The sequence below is a fragment of the Micromys minutus genome, assembly GCF_963924665.1.
Source record: "Micromys minutus genome assembly, chromosome: 4".
Lineage (NCBI taxonomy): Eukaryota > Metazoa > Chordata > Mammalia > Rodentia > Muridae > Micromys > Micromys minutus.
In genome coordinates this window covers 17890150-17904000 of record NC_137973.1, presented here as the reverse complement: position 1 = coordinate 17904000, position 13851 = coordinate 17890150, and the positions used below count along the sequence as shown (strand labels likewise).

General features: G+C 37.2%; 1 protein-coding gene across 2 annotated transcripts in view; it reads left to right on the top strand.

Moving 5' to 3' along the window:
- The window catches only part of GRIA2 (glutamate ionotropic receptor AMPA type subunit 2), a gene marked incomplete at both ends in the record, with an annotated part of 115995 nt that overhangs the window by 83683 nt on the left and 18461 nt on the right, over positions 1 to 13851 (top strand). For both annotated transcript variants that reach the window (XM_080916524.1, XM_080916525.1), the window contains 5 exons: positions 7970 to 8137; positions 8421 to 8525; positions 9270 to 9380; positions 10819 to 11025; positions 11488 to 11858. In XM_080916524.1, the coding sequence (XP_080772650.1) occupies positions 7970 to 8137; positions 8421 to 8525; positions 9270 to 9380; positions 10819 to 11025; positions 11488 to 11858 (962 nt within the window). The remainder of the gene's footprint in view (positions 1 to 7969; positions 8138 to 8420; positions 8526 to 9269; positions 9381 to 10818; positions 11026 to 11487; positions 11859 to 13851) is intronic.

Sequence of the window (13851 nt, the reverse complement as noted above, 5' to 3'; positions counted from 1 at the left end):
TTTTTGTGCTCCCTTTAAAATAAAGTTAGAGTATGTCATAATTCTGCTCCAAAAGCCCCAGTATCCTCTTGAACTTGGCATGAACACCAAAGTCATCTTTTTGACATAGGAATTGCTCGTGTTCTGCCACTTGCATGTGACCTCAATTTTAGGTAATGTCCCCTCAACAATTTGTCTGTAACTGTATTCCTCCCTTTTAGTCCTTAAACAATGATATTTTTCCACTTAGTGTCTCTACATTGGTTACTTCCTTTTTTAGAACACTCTCTTCTTACATCTCTTTATAAGTAAGTCTGTTATATTTCTTCCAGCACAATCAAATTACATCTTTCCATTAAAGCTGGAGGTCACCTCACTAAACAATAGTTTTTAATCCATTCAAGAGAGGTGACATTGTATGGCCTCCACTTCAAGGAGTCTTTTTTATTTTTTTAAAGTTTTTGTAGACCACTACTGTGATGTATTACTTGTAATTAAATTATTCTTGATGCTATTGGCTTTTATCTTATTGATGTTAAGTAAAATCCATGTTGTTGGAAACTGATTTATCCCAAGGACATAAAATGAAGACTGAAAAATAGTGGCTTCAAATAAGAACTTTCTGCATATACAAATAGAGGAAGGCATTACATGTAAGGATCATGCCTGGCAGGTTACAGGGTAGAAATAATTCTTGGAAGAAGCAAAGGTGTTTGAAACCTGAAAGTTAGTAAGTTGCATAGAGCAGGGGTATTAAGGCTCTAAGTAGAGGAAAACCTATGTGAACATTCCCAGTTCAGGAAAACAGAAAGTTTACATCAGTTTGGGGTCTGAGTAGAGGCATCTAAGGACTATGAAGATTCAGGGAGTGCTGACCTGACTGGTAGAAAGTGCTGAGTTCCATGACCAGAAGGTGAAAGGCTATAACACTCAGGAGGTGAGTGCTGATCATTTGGGCACAAGATAACTAGACTCCCTGGCAACAAGTAGTTTCAGGAATCACAAGAAAGAAAGGTATCTCAAAAGTGTCCTGCCAGGCCAGGGTGGGGCCAACACTGTGTCCACAGATGTGCAGAAACACATGGATTCATCACATTAGCATTGTTTTTTAGTTTCTTTATAAAATAACTCCAGACATCACAACTATTTTACCTAATTTACTGATCAGTGCAGTTAAGAGAAAATCTGCAGCTTAAAAACAAAAGCAAGCCCCTGAGAATCCTGTGTTTCCTTTCTAGATAGTGGTTCTAAATTACACGGTGTACACAGGAGAGGCTAACAGGGAACACTTCTAGAAAGAACAGTAGTCAATGGTAAAAGAAGTAAGGAATTTGAAGTTATCAGGTTGTCAAGAAAGAAAATACTGGATTATTGGTGCTATGGAATTTTCTTTAAATCTCTGATAGAACCATTTGCCACTGTCTCTTTGGCAAGTGATCAGAGAAGAGTGTTGAGCTGTTTGCCCTGGCGATATGTAAGGAGGCTGTTTATAATCTAGCCTGACTTTATTTTACAAGGGGCAGTAGACATAGATCTTTTACCTCTCTTGAAAATTTCAAGAGAAGTTACAGTATATGTAGGCTTACAAGTATATAAAAATTATAACTATTTTCGGATTGAGAGGGATTTTATGTTTTCAGAGTCTCCATCTTGGAAGACATGCTATCAATGCTTCCTTTTCACATGTTAACCTCTGCTCCAGTCTGTTCTTAATGTCCCGCTGGCGGTAAGGGGCTCAGCTACTACTAGGGACATTTTCAATAATGCCTCTTCCACAAGAATCTCAGTTTATTCCAGAACTGACTTAACACATTCTCAAACTTTCTTAATTGCTGCCCTAAGAGTATTATTGGGCTTGAAAATAGTATAATCTTTTTCAGCCTGGTAATTAGCATAATGCAATAAATAGTACCCTTGTGGTCTAATAGAATTAATTCTGCCTTTCAAGTACTTAAACTGACCATAGGTACAGCTAAGACACAGTATTTACTACTGCAATTGCTAAAGCAATGTACTCATCACACCTAAAAGTTTGCTGCATTTAATTTGTAATTAAAAAGACATATGTATGTTAATTCTATATCTTTACAAAACTGATGCTGTTAAGATAATATATCCTAAAAAGGTACTTGCAAATGAATATATTGTGCTAGTTCAGTGAATTTTTGATGATTGTAATGAAGGACATCTGTGTCTGCTGCCTTCATTCATTTCTTCCTCCGAAGAGTACATCTAGTATAGCAAGATATCATTGAAAGCTATGCTACAACAATTATATAAAAGGCCAGTTTCATCCTTTAGTAAGAGACTCATTAATATTTCTAATGTTTGCTGACTCTCTGCTCTCACCATGGCCTCTTCTCTATGCAAAGATTCCAGGGACCGGTGGGTAGACATCTTTGATCACCAAGTGTAGAAATTTAAGCCAGAATCACACTAGCAGCGTGGTTCTCAACCTTCCTAATGCTGCAGTCTTTTAAAGCAGTTTCTCATATTGTGGTGATCCCTAGTCATAAAAAAACATGTTGTTGCTACTTTGTCAATCTATGTTTATTTTATTCATTTGTTTGTTTTCTCACTGTGATGCATCAAAACATAAATGTATGATATGGAGACTATCTGACTTGTGATCCCCCCAATAGGGTTGTGACTCAGAGAAACTGTAGTCAGTCTGTTTCCTCATAAGCTGTTAACAGTAAGGAACTGGGCACAGAGGGGAGTGATTGAGTCAGCCATGAAATGAGTCTCCGAACCTGTCCTCACAGTAGTGGAATCAAACCAGACAGTGCTTTCAACTGAGCTCCTTGTCCTATTTTAGTTTGTCTAATGAGCTTTAGGTATGGGTTTGAATCTCTAAGTATGTAGTTCCAAGTATCTCTGAATTGAGAGGCTTGCTCCTTACATAAGATTTTGTATCAAAATCAACAAACAATCTCGTATTTTTAGGTGTGTATATGTGTGTCCCATTGAAAATAACAGACTTCCTTTTTGTTACAGTCATTCGTTATTGAGATTACTTTTCTTTTTCGGGGGAAAATAATAAATTATGCTAATTCTAGTTTCTTTACACTGAACCCCCATTTCCCTCTTGGGAACTGTGCCCTGGTATGATTGCCAAAGAGGTAGAATTTCATGATGGTTTCATGCCTCTACACAGTGAGGTTCCAAAGGGCACATGTTCAAGATGATTTACAGTAAATTAAAGATGACCTTATCACACAAAGCTATTCAAAAGGGTGGACAGTTGGTGAATTTTAAATTAAGATACATGAATAATTTCAGGGCCCTGCTGTTCTCTTTCCCTGCATATCTATTTGATTCATAAACATCATGAGGAATTTAAATAGAAGACTTGCTGAATCTTTCTTATAAATGTTATTAACTTTCATAGCGTCCAGTACTTAGATCTTGTTGATAATTATTTTGCAAAGCAAAGAATCAGAATATTAGACTTATTAGATTCTTCAAAGGTGTGGTTTAATTCAACTAAATAGCATGTGCTCTCTTAGAAATGACATGAGAATCTTTACCAAGCTGTGAAACTTTCAGCCTGAAGAATGTCATGGGAAACATCATTTATACAGAAAGTATTATACATTTAAGGAATGTTTTAAATGTCCGACAGTGCTAAGCAGGTGGGAATTATCACTCACATGTCTTAGTACATGCTCTTTATTGTATGAGTGACCAGTTTTCTGACATGGTTGTACCACAGAATTCCGTTTTTGTAAAACAGTGATTTTCAAAGCAAGTGAAAATACCCCTGCTTTTAAACAAGATCCACAGTAACCAACATGGATTGCTGGTCAATAACTTAAACCTTGTTCATTTTACTATTTGCCAATGCTTTATCTTCTATTCATCTACATACTTAACACATTTACCAAATGAAGTGGCAAATGCCATATTATGGCTTCTTAGAAGTCAAGACACTTCATTTTTGTTTGTTCTTTTAAGAGATGAAATAATAATATGCTGTATTATTTCACATTATCAAACTACTGCAACTCAGAACCGGAATGATTTGTCTGCAATATACAGTGAAGCCTGTTTGTGTGGAAGTACACTCCCACAGTGAGTGAGAAAACACAGGACCCTCTGTTTTACATATTGACAGTCTAGGCCAGTGGTTCTCAACCTTCCTTGTGCTGTGCAGCTTTGAAAAAGTTCCTCATATTGTGTACCCAGTGACCATAAAATTATTTTTGTTGATATTTCATAACTCTAATTTTACTCCTGTTACAAATCATTAATGTAAATGCCCGTGCTTTCAAATGGTCTTAGGTGAACCGTGTGAAAAGGTTGTGTAACCCTCACAGGGGTCGTGTGATCACACCTGGCCTAGACAAGCCAGAAATTCATGTCATCTCCAAATTCCTCCCCTATAATAAACTTTTGAGGCAATGTATAAAACACAGCTTTATGACCTGGAATCTTCACCTATTAAATCAGGAAAAAATGACTTGTGGCTTCAGATGGTTTTGTAACAATCACGTCAAATTAAACTATTCGTAGCTTTGCATGTTTTATAGCCACAAGTGCCATGTAGATACCTAAATGGACATGGTCTTTTTTCCTTCACCATGCTGTTCAGTACCTGCCCACACCCAACAGACACTGTTTATGTGTCTCTAAGAAGCACCATATAGCAGCTCTTTGGTAACCATCCATGATACCAGAAAGCCGGGGGCAAATCTGAGTATTGGTCTGCTTTCTGACATACAAGATCTGTGCTCCCTAAACTGTATTCAAATAATTTTGAGTTTCATAACAAAGTGAAAATGGGGCAATATATAAGCCAACAATTTTTAGTAGTGACTAACATCTGGTAGTTTTGTTTTAAATATCATTTTCTCTGTTTTTAAGATGTAGATGACATATAAGGAAACATGGCCCCATGTGATAATCAATAATAGCTTGTTCTGTAGTCATTGCATTTTTTTTTTTTTACATTCATGTGAACAAGATGAGAGAAAAACAAACACTTTTCTCTTTACCACCTTTTCTGGTGTTAGAAATGGCCATCTTGTAGTATCAATGAGAACACAATTGCATTATTGAATGGCTTACATGATGTTATTGGACATGACAAACATTTAAAAATCACATTTCATTTTATCTCTGAAAAACAATCTCAATAAAGATGCACTTTAAATGGAATAAAGCAAGCATTTGGAAAATGGAGCATGAAAACCATTTCTCGGATTTTTTTTGTACTAGTGATGATGTGGTGACTGTGGGGAGAGCTAAGCCAAATACCCCCTTCACCACCCACATCCCCCCTTCACCACCCACATCCTCCCTTCACCACCCACATACCCCTCCCACCACCCACTGAAGGATAAATTCCTAACTCAGCTGAGAGATTTCACAGAACACAAACATCAAGGCAGAGAGATATAGCAATTGTTTCCTGAGATGGAAGATAGTTACACTGTCATCGTGTTCCCTTCACACTAATTTATATCTACTTCAGCAAGTGGTGGCATCAACTGGAAACATTGAACTTGCCAGTCAAAAATTGTGAGCGTACTTGTTTAGGAAAACGAAGCAGGAAGGCAGCGCAGAGGCAGGAAGGCACAGAATGCTGAGTGTCTCCTCGCTCTGAAGCGTGCTTCTAACAGTGAGTTTTAATTTAAAGAGATAATTACCTTGACCTGTGTTTAGGTTTGAGCATTTGAGTAAGGCTGAGGGGACAACACCCCTCCCCCCCCCCAGCACTGAGCATGTCTCACTGCAGTGCAGATGTGTGACATGGATCAGAATGCTTTTAAGTTCAGCCTAATCGTATTTCTAATATAGTTTACAGGGCACTATTATCTTCTAAAGCAGTTTAGTGGGTAGCCTCATGGATTTCTCCCTTTAATGAGAGCAAGCTGACTTAATAAAGATTTTGGCCTTTGGCTATTATAATTTTAACACAATTGCAATATTTTCTTAATATCCAAATTATTCAATTTAAGTTCTATTACCTATTCAGAGACCAAGGCATTAGTGTTAAGAGTTAAGTTGGCAATGAACTGAATGTTCAGCAGAAAGAAAATTAATCTTTTTTTTTCACCATGGGATAATAAAAATAGATGCACAGTGAGGCAGACAAAACCTGCTATACCCTTTCTTGTTGGCATCAGCAAATCTTTTAAATCAACATGACTTTGATAAGAATATAATGCAGGGTTTCTTTTTTAATGACACGCTGACACTTTAAAACACTGTGATGATTCCCTGCCATGGAATCAATTGCATTCTATCTTACCAGCACATCCTTCTATGCTTAAAGGTTATGGACTTGTTACACTAGTCTCTCTGATTAGAATTTTAAAAGTCTGTGATCTTTCCTTGCTTCCTTCCTTCTTTGCCCTATCATTTATTCCTTTATCACTTCTTGTCTTTTCTTGTCTTGTCAAACCCCGAGTCTCCAAGAGTTCAGTGATAACAGGCACGATCTACTTTGCCTGCAAAGTACTTACTCTAGTGAGGATCGTTAAAAGGAACACATAAAGAATATTCACACTGGATGATTGGATGCTGGAAAATGCTATAATTAGACAAAGAGGAACATGGCCGATGGATGGCTGGGTAGGAAAGGCAGCATTAAGAGAGCCATACTTAAGCGTTTCAGGATGGCATTCTCAGTCAGGAACCCAAGAACAGCACTTAAGGAAAACAAAGGAGATTGACACCTAAAGACAGATTCAGAAGTTCCTCTCAAAGCATTTTCCTAAGAAGTAAGTAAAAAAACAGGCCAGCAATGGGAAAGCTATATTGGTCTAAACCATTTTCCCTCTTCCTCTCCCCTTTTCTTTTCCCTTCTCTCATCTCTTATTTCTGTCTCCAATCTTCTCTTATTTCTTCTGTTAAGTGTGGTAGGAGATACAGATATTGGATGGTCCAGTAGAGAGAGCAAGAAAAAGTGAGCTGCCTGTGTGATTCCAGAAACAAGTAAGCAAACCAGCCACATGGGATCAGAGCACTGGAGGAGGGTCTGCCTCAGAGGAAGGTGGCAAGTTCTCATCTGTCAATTTGGGAGGGCTTAGGCTTTACTCCAGGTGTCAAAATGGGAACTTCTACTCAGGGTCCTCTTGCTCTCTCAATACTATATAATCAGAAGTTTGGAGAAAAAGAATCATGTGGAGATTATAGGGTATATAGAAAATGATCTGGGTCACCATGGGACAAGAAGCATTACTGGAGACTAAGTCTGCTCAGCTGTCCTGCCTGTGTGCCATCTTGGATTTAAGTTAAGAGTTGAGTGTCACAATGTCAGTTGTGATATTACATTTTTCTACAGCTGTACCCCGCTTGTTAGTACCGGTAGACTGAAAAAATGTGCAGTGACATTCATGAAACCTTGATGAGGGAGGTGAAGTTGATCACTAGCAACAGTCCTACATCCAAGAGATGATGGAGATTAAGTCAGGTGATGCCTGCTGAGCCACTGTAGGTCTGAGCTAGCATTCTCATGGTTAAAGCATACAAATGCCGAGGGATGATGATGGGGTTTAGTTTTTCTTTAACACTACCTCAAGCACTCAGGAGAATGTATGTAAATGTTATAACACTACTCTAGCGTGACAAGCACTGAGGTTGGATTACAGATTCAGGGTCCAAACTTTCATCGATTTTCTGCCTCTTTTAACTAGTGAATCTCTTAATGGCCATCAAAGTCATGTTTATTCTCATCCAGGAAAGTTTATATATCATCACAGCTGGGCAGAGGATGCTGGTTCAATGAGGAACAGATCTTAAGAAAGGGAAACATTTAGTTAAAACTGCTAAGATACTAATCTACTGGGACATTTTGTGTAGCCACAGCATGTTGCATAGTCCCATTGTCTACATACTCATCTCAGATTCCAAGATGGAGGAGCTGGGTTTAACTTCTTGGAGCTATTGGCCTGGTATTTGAGTTGCATGGTAGGCAAGGACTATATTCAGCAAAGCTCTGAGTTTTCTCCCATTTTTTTACAATGTGTGTGATTCCTTTTAGTATACTTCGGCCCTGACCTACGATGCTGTCCAAGTGATGACTGAAGCATTTCGCAACCTTCGGAAGCAGAGGATTGAAATTTCCCGGAGAGGAAATGCAGGAGATTGTTTGGCCAACCCAGCTGTGCCTTGGGGACAAGGGGTAGAAATAGAGAGGGCCCTGAAGCAGGTCAGTTCCTCAGAATGGGTGCTGATGTGACTTCACACAGGCATGAAGTTGGTGTTTGTTTTGCCTGCTAAACCAAATAAGTCACCCTTCTTTTATTCCAGTTGAACACATAGGCCATGAGTTTTCTCTCAGTACACACAGGTTAAAGATTAAACAGAAAGCCATTAAGCTAAATAAATACATTGTTCATGTATTTATTTAGGTCAGTGTGGGCAAGCTTCACAGTTTGTATTTTGGATTTGACAAGAATGATAACTGAGCTTTATTTCCATTTTATCATTAGGTTCAAGTTGAAGGTCTCTCGGGAAATATAAAGTTTGACCAGAATGGAAAACGAATAAACTACACAATTAATATCATGGAGCTCAAAACCAATGGGCCCAGGAAGGTAAACTTTTAAGGCTTGAAAGTTGGGTCTACCTGTGAGCTGGCAGATTCCATCAGGAGTCCTCCCAGCTGGGGTCAATGAGAACACACATGTAGATAGTAGTTGGTTACTGCTGAAACAACATTAGCTTTGAGATATGCTTTCTGAATCAAATAGACTCACTTTTGTTAAGCAACAGTGCAGTTGAATTTAATATAGTACCTGTAAGCAGAAATGCCATGCTCAATTTTAACTTTCATAGGAAGACTTTAAGTATAAGATAAGGCAACTATTAAAGAAAAACATAATGAGGTTAGAAATAAATGGCCATTGGAAACATATGTTTTACTCTATAATACAAATCTTTACTTAAAATAGTCTGGCTAAAATATCACTGTTTGGGATATATTTGCGTAATTACTCCTCAGTGTAAATCATCCAGGAATGTGTGTGAAAAGTGATGCCCTCAATCTCAGAACTGCACAAGTTGTGTCAGGATCTTGAGTTTCATACAAACCAGTATAGATTCTTGCCTCGAATAAACAAAAACAAATAATATGAATGAAGACTTAACTCAATTTAGAACATAATTTTTGCAATTTCAATCCCAATTACGTTCTGTTTATAAAGGTAAATTTTTCGCTGTTATTTAGAATTCTGGTTAATGAGGGTGTTTGAATACAGACATGGGGTTTAAAAAGCATCAAATATTTTACATGAAGGTGGTTCATTTCTTTATGTTTACCAGTGGTGACTTTTTTTCAGATTGGGTACTGGAGTGAAGTGGATAAAATGGTTGTCACCCTAACCGAGCTTCCTTCTGGAAATGACACATCCGGGCTTGAAAACAAAACTGTGGTTGTCACCACAATATTGGTAAGAGTTCACGTTCTTATATTCAGCTCTGGTTTTCTTTATTCGAAGTATCTAGTTGGAGATCTGGTGTTTATGTTTTTGGATTGTAACTGCACCTTTAGCAATATTTACTCTGCATGTTTGTCAGTGTGTCCCTTCCTGTGTGCTTACCTGGAAAGAAGTACACATGGGCTAAGCTCAAACATTCAGAATGTTCTCATCCTCTTTGAGGCTGAAGTCAATCCTGACAGCTAATTGGTATCCTGCTGCTGACACAGGGAAACAGCAGAGCAAGGTCTATTTTGCTCTTCACACTTCCTTTCAAATCTCACCCATCTGTGGTTCATCGTCCCTCCTCCCATTTGAGATTGTGGCCTGTTAACCCTTTTTCCTTCATAATAAAGAGAGACCTCTTAAAGGCTTGGATGATCATCTTCATACCCTTCATTTGAACTTCATGTTGACTATATACATGGCTCTAGATACCTGAACAGCGTAAGATGAAGGCAAAGCTCACATGAATGTAGACCCTCTAGAATGTGGGTTGAATAACAGAAAATATTTTTAAAAATGCTTAACAAGTAAGGGAGAAAAATTGAATTCATTACAAAACATGATTTCGGGATAAAATGTGTACTGCTTTACTTAGTAGCAAGGTTATAAATCTGTGAATTCATTATTTGATCAAACAACAATTTTAAATGCACTTTATAAGAGATTTAGATAAAACACTACCAACACCTGAAATTCTCATGATGACTGTGAGTTAGAATCACATATTGCTTTTCATCAGAATCACTATCTTTCTTAAATTTACATTTCATGGCATTCCTAAATGGACATTATTAGATTTGTCAAATCACTTTGTCACAGGTCCTCTTTCACGTGCTTGTAGAAAGAGAGTCTCTATGGCTATAATTGGGGTGTAATTCTAGAGTATTATATCTCATATATGAAGTGAGACAAATGCTTTTAGGAACAGAATCATTAAGTTGCCATGATAAAGCTCATTGACTATATCAGTTTATACTCCTACTTGATGGTTGTGCTTGGAGGAGCAGTAACACATAACTTGGCTGAATTCTGGTTCTTGGGGTTGGCATGTGCTAGTTATGATGAAGGATAAAGTAGACCCAAAGTTGAATAGTGTAGCTATTGAAGAAACATTTCCTCTCTGATGCTTAAGGATTACAAATAAGGAGGAATGCTACCGGCTTTTGGGTATCTTATTCTGATCTGAGTAGATATAAGCCAACTTAATGACCAATAACGTACAGATTTAAGAACTTCGTTGTAGAGGCACTATGTCTATATATTTTTTCAATGTCTGCCGTGTCATATGTATGTCCACTATATGTGTATTATAACAAGTAATTATTAAGGTAGGACTTTGAACATAATAGCCGGTATGTACATAATTCAGTATGATAATCAATGCACACATTGTCTTTTCTTATAGGAATCTCCATATGTTATGATGAAGAAAAACCATGAAATGCTTGAAGGGAATGAACGTTATGAGGGCTACTGTGTTGACTTAGCTGCAGAAATTGCCAAACATTGTGGGTTCAAATACAAGCTGACTATTGTTGGGGATGGCAAGTATGGGGCCAGGGATGCAGACACCAAAATTTGGAATGGTATGGTTGGAGAACTTGTATATGGGGTAAGTTCATATCTCTTCAAAGTTAAAGTAATCCAGTTTGAATCATTGTTGACAGATTATCACTCTTCTTTTTAAAATACCCACATCTCAGATTGTTGACATTCCATGATGCTCTAGGAAATAAAACCTGTTCAAAATTTGAGGTAGAAGCAAGGCGTAAACTTGATGATTAACTGAAACATGCATTTTCACCTGTCTTCAAGCACACTTATTATCCCCAAACTTCAAGGGCACAGTACATGAAATATGTAATGACCTTGGACAAGTCAGATAGTTCAACTATTTGTCTGTAAATCAAGGTAGTTAACATCACTGCCCTCCTGCTTATTCTTCAGCACAAGCACCATAATTATTGCTAATGTCTAATTTTCATCTCCTTCCATTCCAAGTTTTAGCCATTTGTCTTTTCTAACCACAATTCTGGATCCTGTTATTTTCCTGTTTCTTTTTTTTCTTTTACAGAAAGCTGACATTGCAATTGCTCCATTAACTATCACTCTTGTGAGAGAAGAGGTGATTGACTTCTCCAAGCCCTTCATGAGTCTTGGAATCTCTATCATGATCAAGAAGCCTCAGAAGTCCAAACCAGGAGTGTTTTCCTTTCTTGATCCTTTAGCCTATGAGATCTGGATGTGCATTGTGTTTGCCTACATTGGGGTCAGTGTAGTTTTATTCCTGGTCAGCAGATTTAGCCCCTACGAGTGGCACACTGAGGAATTTGAAGATGGAAGAGAAACACAAAGTAGTGAATCAACTAATGAATTTGGGATTTTTAATAGTCTCTGGTTTTCCTTGGGTGCCTTTATGCAGCAAGGATGCGATATTTCGCCAAGGTTGGTCACTCACCTGTTTCAACTTTGTGCATTTTAGGTCTCAAGAGGACATTCATGGTGTTTATGAATTCACCATAAAAGTTGTCACCAGCCGCCGACCATTTGTCCAAGCAATTTAAGATGCTTAGAGGGCAAATTTTTACCATCGGCATAAGCCTGTGAAGTACCTGAACAATGTTCCTTGAATGTTGATCATGTGTTTCTCTGGTGAAATTATATACACCATGGAGAGGCTATAAAATGCATAAGGTTCCTATCATTCCATGCCTGCTTGGAGGGGTACCGTGTTTTTGCTGCATATTCTCATTTTACAGTGATCTGTAGGGTTCATCCACAGACCTGTATATGGGAAAATGGGCGATGTTAGTTTTTTCCTACAGGGTCAACAACTTGTTAGACAACACTTCATTTGTACATACCTCATCTCTTTATTTCCCTAACATCAATTCATGGAAATGGTGTATGAGAGAGATTATCAAACTTTTTAAATGTTAGGCTTCTGGATTAAAAGATTGAGCACACAGTTTCAAGTATCTAGAAATACAGACAGAAAGAAATGGCTTGCTCAAAATTCCTGTGCCATATTGGATAATACATGCTCACACACCTCTATTCCTCTCATGTTATAATTACCTCAAGCTTAAAATACCTAGTTATCAATCTCAGTTACAAATAACTAACTGCTTTTGTTTATGTTACAACATAAATGATAACTACTTGTACCTCTTCAGATAAATGAAGTCCACTTTTCCTAGTGTGTTTTCATTAACATTGAAAACCAAGATTTGTCCCTTGGGGAGGCTCAATTTCAGCTGGGATACCTTTTATTCCAATAATAATCTTTACTAGTTAAGGAGGTGACTTTTTGATGATAATTCATTGAAATGTGAGTTTTTGGAAAATTACAAGCAATTGGTTCCATAATGAATATAAGCATCTCAAATATGCATAGCTTTCTAAGTGTTTTAATATCTTCCACTGGCTGAGAAGAGGCAAATATATCCTTTAGGTAGAACTTATGAAATGCTTATTTCCAATAGCCATTTGCTATTATGGTAATGCACTATAAAATCACATTAAAAATAACAGAAATATGTAGATCTTTAAAAAAAAATCTCAGCTCTATATTCACAGTGGGTTCTCTTTATGATTTCACTGAATTAGAAATATCCTAGATACATTTGTATGATACAAGAGTGAAGGAGTATATAGTCCTAAATATACAATTAACCACGAAGGGTCAGCATCTCATCTTTTATAGTTTTCTGAATTAGGTTAAAGGTATGAAGATCACTTTCTAACAATGGAAAAGAGAAAAATAACAAAATTAGGACCAGAGAACATCCTATTCCATTAACAATAGATTAATAATTTAGCTACGGTAAAACCTCCGAATCAGGGTTATAAGTAAAAGGCAGTTGTGTTTAGTCAGCATACAATGCACTGTCTTTGGATGAGTAGAAATCTCTCTCTCTCTCTCTTTCTCTCTCTCTCTCTCTCTCTCTCTCTCTCTCTCTCTCTCTCTCTCTCTCTCTCTCTTTATATATATGTGTGTGTGTGTGTGTGTGTGTGTGTGTGTGTGTGTGTGTGTGTAATGGAGTAGACAGTATCTTATGCTGCTATAGATAAGGTTTGGAAACTTTCTAGAATTCTCCTAACAACATGGGACTGAAGTTTCTTTATTATTTAGTGTTTGCTAAGAGCTAAAAAAATCATTTGCTTTTGTGGCTTTAGTAAAAGGTACACTCATTCTAAAACATCCTAGGATTCATTCAACTGTGGTATTCAGATAATTTCTCATTTTTATCAAGCTTGCTTCTTAAGTAGGATATTTTCTTCTGTGCTTTCAGTTTTGAGTGAAGTCTTACTACTATTCACACACAATAACATTTATTTCTTAGTAAGGGACCCAATTTTTTAGTAATGTATTTTCCTTATTATTGATTTTATGGGCATGTAAATATAGTACATACCATTAAAAATACAATATATT